The 12647-nt window shown below is 35.9% G+C and overlaps 1 protein-coding gene across 1 annotated transcript in view; it reads left to right on the top strand.

Moving 5' to 3' along the window:
* Positions 1-4771: 4771 nt before the first annotated feature.
* Positions 4772-12647, top strand: part of RBMS3 (RNA binding motif single stranded interacting protein 3) — a 444163-nt gene continuing 436287 nt past the window's right edge. The window contains exon 1 of the mRNA XM_026708139.2: positions 4772-4935. Coding sequence (XP_026563924.2) covers positions 4793-4935 — 143 coding nt within the window. The 5' untranslated portion in view covers positions 4772-4792. The remainder of the gene's footprint in view (positions 4936-12647) is intronic.

Here is a 12647-nt window from a genome sequence, read left to right on the forward strand (position 1 = left end):
GTGAAGTCTTTTTCCTTTAAAATAGTATTATTTAACGTCCATCTAGATCTTCTTCTTTGTCCTTTCCATTTAATTGTCATTGGATTGTGATCTGCCCAAGTTCTTGTTTCAATATTTATTTCTTGAATATTAGTTAACAATTCTGTTGACATCCATATCATATCTATTCTGGACCAAGATAAATGTCTATTTGAGTAGAAGGTGTATTGTTTAGTTTTAGCATTTCTTTCTCTCCATGTATTTTTTAAGTTTATTTCATCTACCATTAAAAAAAAAGATTTAGGGAGAGTCTTTCTGTTTTGCTTTATTGTTTTCTGTGCTGTATAGTCCAGTTTATTGTCTACAATTCCATTAAAATCTCCCATCATAACTATATTAGCATAGTCCAGTTCAATTATTTTCATATGTAATTTTTTATAGAATTCTTCTTGTTTGTCATTCGGGGCATAGATTGCAATCAGGAGTGTTTTCGTATTATTGTCCATTATTTCCACCATTAGTATTCTTCCGTTGTCATCAGTATAAATCAATTTCGCTGGGATGGTCTCTTTAATATATAAAACCACTCTGCTTTTCTTGCATTGTGTCAGGGAAGTAAATATTTTCCCTAATTTTGGCTGTATTAACAGTTGTTCATATTGCTTTTTAATACTTCTTGTAGGCAGATTATATCAAATTTTAATTTCTCTAATTTATGGAAAGTTTTCCTTCTTTTAACAGCTGAATTAAGTCCATTTATATTAATTGTAATCAATTTTTTCTTTTCCATGGTTATATTTTGTAGTTAGGTTTGACAGCTGTCGTGGATCTTGGTTCACGTTGACCTTTGGCTTCCTCCTTTCCACCTACTGCACCTTCTTCTTTTTCAGTTGTCATTTGGCAGTCCTCTTGGAATTCAATTAGTCAAATTTCTTTTTCTGCCTCTTCCTCTTTCCCTCTGAAAAATTCTGTGTAAAATGATTCAGCTTTCTCAACTGAGTCAATTCTATATCTCTATTCTTGCCATGTGATCATTAAACCTTCTGGAATCAGCCATCTATAATTCACCTCTTTTTTAAGTGGTAATTTGGTCACGAATCAGTATTCTCTTCTCATCTCTCTCACTCTTCTGGGTACTTGTTTCAAGACCACAATCTCCTTGTCTTTGTATTTCAATGTTTTCTCTCTTGCCACTTGCAATATTTACATTTTAAGGTCTTTCTTTGTAAATCTGATGTGAAACTTCTCTTGGTAAGGTATTTCTCATTTCATGTCTTGTGAAGACTCTATAGACCTCATCTATTCCATCCATCATCTTCTCTTCAGTTATTTCCAAAGCTTCAGCCAATATTTCTATCATTACCTCAGCTAGATTTTGTCCTTTTTCTTCCTCTATGCTTTGGAATCTAGGATAAAATTCTGACCTGTCCATCTCCCATCTCAGCAAATCACTTTTATCTTGTTCAACCACAGTTAATGTCTCCAATCTTCTTGTCTCTTTGTTTATCTTCTTCAATTTTTTGGAGTCTCTTATCATACTTCATCATCAATTGTTGGATGTTCTCCACTTTTTCATTGGTTTTCCCTGTTCTTTGTTCGATGTTCTCTATTCTCTTTTCAATATTCTCTGATCTTGTTTGAATATTTTGAATTCCTTGCATAATCACCTGCAGGGTCACTTTTTCTTGTTCTTTTTCTTGCCTTTACATTGTCTGTATTGAATGTTGTCCTCCAGATGGTGGAGAGGAAGAAGTAGAAGTTGAGGAACCAGGAGCTGTTAATTTCCTATTCATTTCGAGCAATTCAAAATCTTCAGGTTCTTCTAGACCTTAATCCAATTGTGGAATAACCAATTGCAGTTCCAAATAAAAATAGTAGGAAAAAAGAAGCCAAATAGTAATAATAATTAAAAAAAGAAAAAAAATCTTCAGGTTCTTGTATACCTTAATCCAATCAATTGGTTAGATAACAGTAAAAGTTCAAAAATGAAGGAAAAGACCATAAACACACACACAAAAAGAAAAGTTGTAAAATCCTAAAAAAGGCGGAAAAGTGAAGAATAAAAAGCTAAAAAAAGAAAGGAAAAATTCTTCAGGTTCTTCAACACCTTAATCCAATTAAAAGGTCTCAAATATAAAAGGATGCAGAAGAAGAAGAAGAAGAAGAAGAAGAAGAAGAAGAAGAAGAAGAAGAAGAAGAAGAAGAAGAAGAAGAAGAAGAAGAAGAAGAAGAAGAAGAAAAAGGCCAGAAAGATTAAAAAAAAAACCAATATGGAAGGTAGATGGAAAGACAAAAATACTAGGAAGGGAGAGAGAAAAAAAGGCTACTCCTTAAAAAGAAAAGGAAGGGAATAATTAATACTAAAGCTTTTCCTTTAAAATAAAAAGCAAGCATAGAAATTTAACTTCCAAAGAGAAGAAAACAAAACAAAACAAAGACAAGTTCCAAAGAGCCAAAAATCCAAATAACTATTACAAAAAGTAAACTGATGAGGAGGGATAGCGCAGTTTAGAAAAAATAAAAAGAGCACACTGCACTTTGTTTAATTATCCAAGGCTCTTGTTATAACTCTCTTCTCCAGAGATTTATCACCTTTTCTTTTCCTATAAGCTTCAACACCAGACTCCAGCTGTTGATAGAAACCCAGAAGAGCACCTGCAATAATACTCTCCCATGCTCTTCCCTCTATCTTATCAAATAGCAATGTCCTTGAAAAGAAGTCTCAGTTCTTTCTCAACTTTGTCTGGTCAAAAGAGAAATAGAATATTTCCAAGCCTCTAGTTGGCAGTGTTACAAAGTTTCTTTTGCTTTCACTTTCCCCCTCCTTTTCCAAGCAAAATATAATAAGAATTAATTAAAAAAAAGAAAAAGATATTTTTAAAAAATAACTAAATGGGAGTCTCTAGCCTAAAATATTATAAAATCAAAAAGGAGAAAAAGAATAGCTGAAAGAAGAGAAAAAAACCCAGTCCAGTTTCAAAATATAAGATCATGTATAGAAAATCCAGCAATGAGAAAAAAAATTTACTTTGACATTCCTGTTTAAAATCGCCACTTAATCACTTCTGTCAAAACTTTTACAGATTATTTCTTTTCCTTAGGGTGTCCTTTCAAATCTTAGAATAAAGAAAAAGTTCTCACCAAACCGGCACACTCACTCTTTCTGTTCTCTTTCATTTCGTAGCTGTCCCAACTTCAGCAGCTTTAATGGCTGCCTCTTTGCTGCTGGCAAAAAGAGCTTCTCCTGGATCTACCAGGGACTTTACGGTATCCCTGAGATCGACAGGATGCGCTCTTCACTTTCACCGTCTCTTCAGGACCATTTAGATCCGATTGGAATGTCCAGAAGCAAAGATATTGGTAGCGATCTTAGACTTCCAAGATCGCATGCCATATTGTCGCGATGCCAGCTCCGCCCTCTCAGATGCCTTTCTTTTTGACAGACCAGCAAACAGTGGGAAAGAGTCATGGAATTTTGTTTTATAGATGGTAACTGCAATGAGATTATTATAGCACAAAGGTGGAAAGATTTGACATTACTCATAAATTGTTGAGATGGCTACATTCACGTTAGATTAGATTAGATTAGATTAGATTAGATTAGATTAGATTAGAAAAAAGATAAGTAAATGTAATCCTGACTGCCTTAACAGTCTTGATGTGTGTGTTTTACAATGAATAAAAAGAATTTATGATATATTATTTTAATAATTAGAAAAATATATTGTTGAAAAAAGGAAAGTTATGTTGTAACCCAGAATAAGACATTAATTTATATCTATATTTAGAATTCCTATAAAGAAAATAAGAAACTATTTCTTTATATTTTATTTCTTTTTTCCTGCATTCTGGCTTTGTCCTTTCTTTTCTTCTTTTTTTCTGCAAGATAATATAAACAACATGATAAATCATAAAATAAAATAAAACTAGAAGAAAGGAACCTCAGATTGTAAATTAACCTATTCTTTAAAAGCCTAGAAAAATGTAAGAGCTTGGAGTAAAGCAAAAAAAATATTATGGAAAAATCAGACATTTTTTTCTTTGATATGATCATTGTAAATCAAACGCCTATGACTAAAAAGATGAACTTTTGGAATTTTCCTATTGTTTACAGCAGTTCATTTATTACAGTAGCATTGAAAAAAATTACTTATGACCATTTTTCAGACCTATGATTGTTGCAGCATTGTCAAGAGTCAAAATTCAGACACTTGGCAATGTATTTATGATGGTTGCAATGTTCCAGGGTCATGTGGTCATATTTTGCAATCTTCTGAGAAGCAAAGTCAATGGGGAGGCCAATTTTCATAATAACCGTGTTACTAACTTAACAACTGCAGTGGTTCATTTATTAATTGAGGGGTGTCACTTAATAATTGGCTCACTTAGTAATAGAAATTTTGGGCTCAGTTGTGGTTTTAAGTCATTTCATTACTTAGGATAGATTGTACAATATCTGTGAGCCCTGCACTGTATCTGCCATTTGAAACACTTTGATATAAATTCAAGGACCACTGCCATAATTGCAATTGTTTTTTTATATGTGTCTGTGGAAAGGGTAGAATAATAAGCAGCATACTTTTTAATTGTATTTAATACAATTTATATTTTATTACTTTTAAATTGCATCCAATTTAATTGGTTTCTTTGCATGCCAGATTTCAAGGAGAATATCTCCAACATGCCAAAGAAATCTGAAAAAAGCAATGTATTCCTGACAGCCCAGGGTTACTTTTGTAATACTGATTGTATCTTTCCCCCCAATATTCCTCTCTCTCTTTTTCAGCATTCCTATGCACCACATTGCCATCCCATGGCTCCTCCCAGCCCCAGTACTAATAGTAGCAATAACAATAGCAACAGCAGCAATGGTGAACTGTTGAGTAAAACCAACCTGTACATCCGAGGCCTTCCTCCGGGCACCACTGACCAGGACCTAATCAAACTGTGCCAGCCGTAAGTAAAATTACTTCTGTTTCCCACTTGTTCTGTTTTTCTGAATCACATGTGCAAGGACAGATGGTCCCCAACAACTTGGAACCTTTATTTATGTGCAGATGAAGTAATTAAGTGTGTGGCTTGCCTTTGGATAACATCTGATAAAAACTTGCATCTTGGTCTGGAGAGTGACAGAAACATCCTGATAACCTCTGCTGGACAAAAAAACATAATGGTATGCAGACTTTTTAGGAAAATAGTAAAATGTTCACTTGACACTGAGTAAAGCATGTATTAGTGGTTGCTGAGGAAATTTGTTGCAGTGGAAAAGAGAACAGATATAGAAAGACAACGGACATGTATCCCAACATGGCTATTATAGGAGGAACTTTTGGGGTGAGATCTAATCTCTTGAAAATCTTAACCCTTCCAAATTAGCAAGCTATTAATATCAAATATCTGGATAAATGTTGCTTTGAATCTTTTTGTTCGAGTAAAATTAAAGAAATGAAATATATTATTCTTTTATTTCTACACATCTCTCAGCTTCAATGTTCTATTAACAGTATTCCTGTCATCACGAGTTGGTAATGTTTAGTTTCAATTAACTGCTCAGAACTGATGAGTTCATTTGAGTTTGGCATTCTTCTTTCGCTCTTTCTTCTCAGCCACTTCAGAATTTCCCAAGCAAGGATGGTCTTAAGTTTTAAATCTTACTTTATCTGATGCTGGAATAATAGTTTTGCCTATAACACAAAAGAGGAACATATATATACTAAGCGTGCACTGAACATATATCACATATTTATATGCCCATCCTTGGAGTGAATCTTTGGATTTTGAAATTTGTTCATTTGTCTTTATGACTGTATTTGTCAGATTAGTATTAAATAACCACTCAGATAGGTAAATTATATATAGTATTTATAATCAATTGCTACAGTAAGAAGACATGTATTTCATAAAGTCTTTTATTATTTTGTTTTAGCTCTGTTTATAATTAAAAATATGAAACCACTTCTATGAAGGAGCACTGTCATCAATTACAGTTATAACCCAGCATTTTTTTGGCTCATTACAACTTACATCCTTCTTTCAACTTTCTACAGTTCTTCCTTGCCTTAGGCTTTTGATATATTTCCATATTTCTCTTTTGATTAGCACTAACTTTATCCATTTCTTCTGTTGTCTAGGATCTCTTCCCTGAATCCTTGGTTTTAAAATCTAATGTTTATTTTGTCCCTTTACATTTCCTTAGCCTTCAGTTCAAGCCCACAAAGAATATGCATAATTGTATGTTATAAGGGTACATTACTGTTAGGGAGGATAGTTTTTTAATTCTACTTTCTGTTCTTTTTTTAATGTTGTCACTTAATTGCAATTGTCATTTTTTAAGGAAGCATGGCCAGTAGCCGTACTCTTTCCATTGGACTCCCTTGCTTTTCACATATTGGAGCAGGCTATTCTGAAGAGGATTTTGCAGTACATGCCTTCATGTTGTAGACTTCTTATGCAGGACGTTACAGAGTTAAGTGGCAAGATGGGATGTAGAAGATGGGAAGACCCATCCAGCCCTATATAAAGGCTTGTGATTTCTTCTGGATCAAATTCAGGTAGAATTCAGGTAGTACTCAATTTACAACCATAATTCAGTCAAAATTATGATTGTAAGTCATTGCAGTTATAAGTCAAGGCATATATTACTAGATTAGGTTTTTCAGTATTTTGTAAGGCAGTTGTAAAATGAAAGCCATGATTGTTAAGCAAATGCATTTTTCCTGATGTATGCTTGTTTTTTGGCTAGGAACTGAAAATAAACACCAGGCAAAAACATTGTAGATTGCAGCCATGTGACTGTGTGATGACCCTAATAGTAATCCAAATGCCAAACACCCAAAATATGATCATGTGACTGTGGGGAAGGTGGTAACTTCAAAAACAGTAATAACTAACAGTAATAATAGCTTGTGGTAGATTTGAAAGGTCTGATGATAAATCAAGGACTATCTATATAAGAAATGCTGATATATTTAAAAACCATTATCAACATACCATATTATGTATAGCACAGAATAGTACTATGCTGTTCAGTGACAGGCTGAAATCTGCAATCATGCGCAGTTTTGATCTGTGCTCGCCGCTGGAGTGCCCTGAGCTGGCTGGTTTCAGGGCTAAGCCACCCCATAGAGGTGGTGAAGAGGTGGGAGACTGCCAGCAGGGTTGAGAAAAGTCACATCTCTCCTCCCCAGCTGGCCATTACTCCCTTTCCCGAAGGCAGTTGCAGCAGTGGTCAGAAATGGCCACCTCAAAGAAGAACTTGACTGGAAAAGAATGTGCAGGAGGAAGATAAGAAGATAAAGTTTTGGGTGACTGGATCGAACTGAAAAAGAAACAATATAAAGTACCCTGGAATTTGAATTATAAAGAACAACATTGTTCCCAAAGAAGACTTTGTAGCAGCGAATGAGAGAGGGAAGGGAAAGGATTTGGGTTTTTTTCTTTTCTTCCCTATATTGACAACTAAGAGATTTAAGCAAGAAACCGGCAAAAAACCACTTTGACGTTAACAGGCATTTAAGCAGAAAATAAAATGTCAAAGGGATAATAAAGATTTCTGGATTCTCAAAGACTTTTAAAAGAAGGAAAAAAACAAAAGGGTGGGATCTGGAAAATGGAGGAGACCACCTGGAAGTGAAAGGAATTAACAGTGAAACTTTAACAAGATTCCTAAAAGATACATTTTAACTGAAACTTTGTAACAAGATAAGAGAATCCCAGGAAGAGAAAGTGGAAAAAAGAAGCAAGAAGAAACAACTTTGGATTATTTGGATTACTTGGTGATTTTTGGATTTTTGTCGATTGGATCTAAAGGACTAAAATTAATTGAGTGGTTGTTTAAAAGTTTTTAAAATTGTATCACGCTTGGAAGAATTGAGAATGGAACTTAAAAAACAGAAAGAAGATGCACAAGAAGGAAGAGGTTCTTTTGGCTTCATATTTCAATTTTTAGAAGTGGAGATCCTGAACTAGGAGAAACAACAGGAAATGCCTGTAGAACAAGAAGGGCGGGACAAAGAAGAAGCCATCTTCAATGACCAAGTATTTCTATGTGGGGAAAAGAAAGGAAAGGGGGGAAAGAGAGTGAAAAATTTAAGATCTGAAAAAACAACCCCAAAAAAGAATAGTTTGAAAAGTAATTACAACATTAGGAAGAAACAGAAGAGAGGATTACAAAAGAGAGAAAAAGAATTAGAGAGAGAAAAAGGGAAAGGAGAAGAAGAGGGGGAAGAGGGAAAGGAAAAGAAATTATAAAGGACAGAAACAGGACATAGAGAAACAGGGAAAATGTACAAGGATTAAGGGTATAAGCCTATTTAGAAGACACAGAGATAATGGGTGAAAACTTAATTGAAAGGGGAATTCTGCAAGAGTACATAAGATAGTACTGTTATATTAGAAATAGAAATGAACTTTGAAAATGTGAAACAAGTGTGATTAAAATGATAGATAAAATACTCATTGTAAAGTAATGGAATGTTTAATAAATAAATGAAATAAAAAGAATGAGAGAATGAAATTAGGAAAGGAGGGGAACATTTCAATTATTATAAATGTGTTATAAAAATTTAAGTGAAGAGGAATATGAAACAAACATGAAAAAATTATGGAAATATTATAAGTGTTCCTAGAAGTATAATACCCTTTTGAAAAGAAATGTTAAAGATGTCAAAGATTATAACCAACATCAATGATAGAGCTGAATTGGAATAGAATAAGTATTTTATTTATTATTGTTATATATACATTTTCTCTTTAAGAAATTAGTGTGTATTTTAAGAATGTACCAAGCAGAATTCGACTGGAAGTTATGTGTTATATTGAATGTTATAATTGTAAAGGCATAAATTGAAGTTTAAATAAGAGTTGAATGGATAAAAATACAAGATACAAAGGTGTCATACTCCAATTAGTAACTACAGGGAAACATTTTGTTTAATGAGAAAAGAAAATATGAAATTGAGACAGGACAGACAGAAGTATAAATATAATGACTAGAAAGGTATTGAAACTTAGAAAAAGATTTAGAAAGGAATGAGATAATTAAAAGTAAGATTGACAAAACGAAGGGAAAAATTATTGAGAAAATGTTAAAATAGTAATAAGATATGGAATAGAACACAAAGATTAATATGAAATTGAATTTGTGTCTGTATAGAGAAGTGATAACCTGGGACCATGCCATTCTCAAAAAAGGAAATTTTACTTGTATTATGTTTTGTGAAAATCCAAATAATTTTTTTATTTAAAAAAAAAAGAATAGTACTATGCTATATACAGGTGAAACTCGAAAAATTAGAATATCGTGCAAAAGTTCATTTATTTCAGTAATGTAACTTAAGATGTGAAACTAATATATGAGATAGACTCATTACATGCAAAGCAAGATAGTTCAAGCTGTGATTTGTTATAATTGTGATGATTATGGCTTACAGCTCATGAAAACCCCAAATCCACAATCTCAGAAAATTAGAATATTACATGCAATCAATAAACAAGGATTGTACATAGAATATTCTTCTCCTTCTCCTTCTTCCTCATGTATTTGCTGATATGTAGAAACCGCCATTTCTACAAAGTGGAAGACAGCTCCCAAAGAATCCTTGCCTTCTTGTTCTCTTTCTTTTAATTTTTCATATTCCATTTTTAATTCATCCACAGATAGTGCCACTGTAAATTTTTAAGAACAACCCAGATGTTTTTAATCTTAAAGTAATTTCCAAGTGTCAAAGTTATCAAACAATCCAAACAGACACAAAATATTTCCTCTTCTTCTCTTTGGAGTTTTTCCTCCTGGGGCAAAATCCCAAAATATATTTTAAAGCCATATTACAGTTAGTTGCTGATCTTATAATCTTCAAGGCGTCTCCTCCAACAAATTTTTAAAGGTTTTTTTAGTCCTCTCCTTCCCACTTATAACAAAGAGCTTATTTTTACCTTAAAGAAGCAGGTTTTTTTAGTACTCATTTGCTTTCTCCGTAAGGAAGGGGAGTGAACTCTCCTTTCAGCACTTTCGCCGTTTTAACAACTTCTTTTGGAAACAAATGTATCAATCCAAAAGTCAGGTTTCCAGGGTGTTTAAAAGTATCTTAATGTCCCAGTTCAGCCAAGAAAACTTCTCCTTCTGGTTCTTCCTCCTGCACAGTCTTATCCGGTTGATAAGGACTTCATGAAGCACAATGGACCAACACCAGCAGATGACATGGCTCCCCAAATCAACACAGACTGTGGAAACTTCACACTGGACTTCAAGCATCTTGCAGTGTGTGCCTCTCCATTCTTCCTCCAGACTCTGGGTCCTTGGTTTCCAAATTAGATGCAAAAGTTGCTCTCATCAGAAAAGAGGACTTTGGACCACTGAGCAACAGATCAGTTCTGTTTTTCTTTAGCCCAGGTAAGATGCTTCTGACGTTGTTTGTTGTTCAGGAGTGGCTTGACAAGAGGAATACAACATTTGAAGCCTATGTCCAGGATCCGTCTGTGTGTGGTGGTTCTTGATGCACTGACTCCAGCCTCAGTCCACTCCTTGTGAAAGTCCCCAACACTTTTGAATGGCCTTTTCCTGACAATCCTCTCCAGGCTGTGGTCATCCCTCCTGCTTGTGCACCTTTTTCTTCCACACTTTTCCCTTCCACATAACTTTCTATTAATGTGCTTTGATACAGTACTTTGGGAACATCCAACTTCTTCTGCAATTACCTCTTGAGGCTTTCCCTCCTTATGGAGGGTATCAGTGATGGTTTTCTGCACAACTGTCAGGTCAGCAGTCTTTCCCATGATTGTGATTCCTACTGAACCAGACTGAGAGACCAAATTTTAAAGGCTCAGGAACCCTTTGCAGGTGTTATGGCTTAATTAGCTGATTAGAGTGGGATGCTTTGAGCCTAGAATATTGAACCTTTTCACAATATTCTAATTTTCTGAGATTGTGGATTTAGGGTTTTCATGAGCTGTAAACCATAATCATCTCAATTATGACACATCATGGTTTGAACTATCTTGCTTTGCCTATAATGAGTCTATCTCATATATTAGTTTCACCTTTAATTTGCATTACTGAAATAAATGAACTTTTGCACGATATTCTAATTTTTTGAGTTTCACCTGTTTCATGAAGCATCACGAAATCTCCAGAACTGTAAAGCCTATAAATTTGGCGCATATGTTCCTCTTTGCTTCTAGGTGCTTGCTAAGAAAGGATTTTTCAAAATGACCATCAGATGACTAGTATTTCTTAATACACTCTGATGCTTAGGAGTTCTACTTTCCCTCCCCACCTGAAAAGAACTCTGTTCCAACTGCCAATTGCCTCACATTCTGCTACCTCACATTCCTTTTTCTTAGTAACTCCTCCACCTAGGACACTAGTCCTAGGTCTCACATGGCTACAGAAATGGAATCAAAAAATAAATTGGAGGACAGGAACTGTACAATTCCAGAGAGATGTTGTATTTGCAAATAGCTCAGAGGAAAGGATTAAGTAAGGAACAGAGAACAGAGAGTCAGCCATGACCGGACAGTCGGTTATAACCATTAACATCCTAAATGAGTACCAGTATCTGGCCCAAGCATTTAGTGAGAAAGCTTGTGATGAACTCCCACCCCATCGTGCCACACACTGCGCCATCGAAATCCTACCAGGGGCTAAATTCCCAAAACCACAAATGTACTGCATGTCCCTCAGAGCAGTGGCCCCCAACCCTTTTTGAACCAGGGACCGGTTTTACGATTATTTATTCTTCCACGGACCGGTACCTTCTACTACTAGTCCCTAAAGCAGCGCGGAGCTGTTTTAGCCGGGCTTCTCTCTCCCTTCTCAGTCTCTTTCACCTTCCTCAGTGACCTGTCGCCCTTCTTCTTTCCAGCCTCAGGCAAAAAAAAAAAAGACTTGGCACAGCCCGCTAGAAAGCACGCCCAAATTCCTCGCAGCTTCCCGCCTCCACCTGTGAGGAAGTCAGTGGGGGGGGGGGGCGAGGGGTGCAAGCGTGGGCCGGGAAGCGGGACTGGTCAGGGAATGAGCTTCCCCAAGAAAGTTGGAGGCACAGCCGCCACCTCAGCTGCTGCTGCTTCTTTGCTGTCTGGCGACGGACGCCGTGGCGCTCCTTCAGCGCCTGTGCCCAATCTGTTCCTCCGGGTCGTGGTGCAGCAGCAACAGCAACAGCTTTACCTGCGCGCGTGCGTGTGCGTGGTTGATGGGGGAGAAGGAGAGGAAAAGGGAGACTAGCGCTGGGGCATACTAGCGCTCTTTTCTCCCTCCCTCCCCCTCGCGGCACCCAAGCTTTGCAGCCTGGTAAAAAATGATCCACGGACCGTACCGTTCCTGGACCGGTGGTTGGGGACTCCTGCCTCAGAGAACTGAAAGAACTCAGAGCATTTATCGATAAAAATTTAAAAAGGGGTTTCATTGAACCCGCCTGTCCTAAAATAGCTGCCTGAGTGTTATTCCGTGAAAAGAAAGATGGCTCTGTACACTTGTGTGTTAATTACAAAAAATTGAATGCAATTTGCATAGAGAATATGTATCTATTCCCCCTCATGAAGGACACGTTAGCCCACCTCTCGAAAGGAAAAAAAATTCAAAGTTAGACCTACGAGAGGCATATTACCGCATCAGAATAAAGGAAGGGGATGAGTGGAAGACAGCTTTTAACACACCATTGGGATGCTACCAA

The sequence above is a fragment of the Pseudonaja textilis genome, chromosome Z, assembly GCF_049901715.1.
Source record: "Pseudonaja textilis isolate UNSWEBS1 chromosome Z, rPseTex1.2, whole genome shotgun sequence".
NCBI classification, from domain to species: Eukaryota; Metazoa; Chordata; class Lepidosauria; order Squamata; family Elapidae; genus Pseudonaja; species Pseudonaja textilis.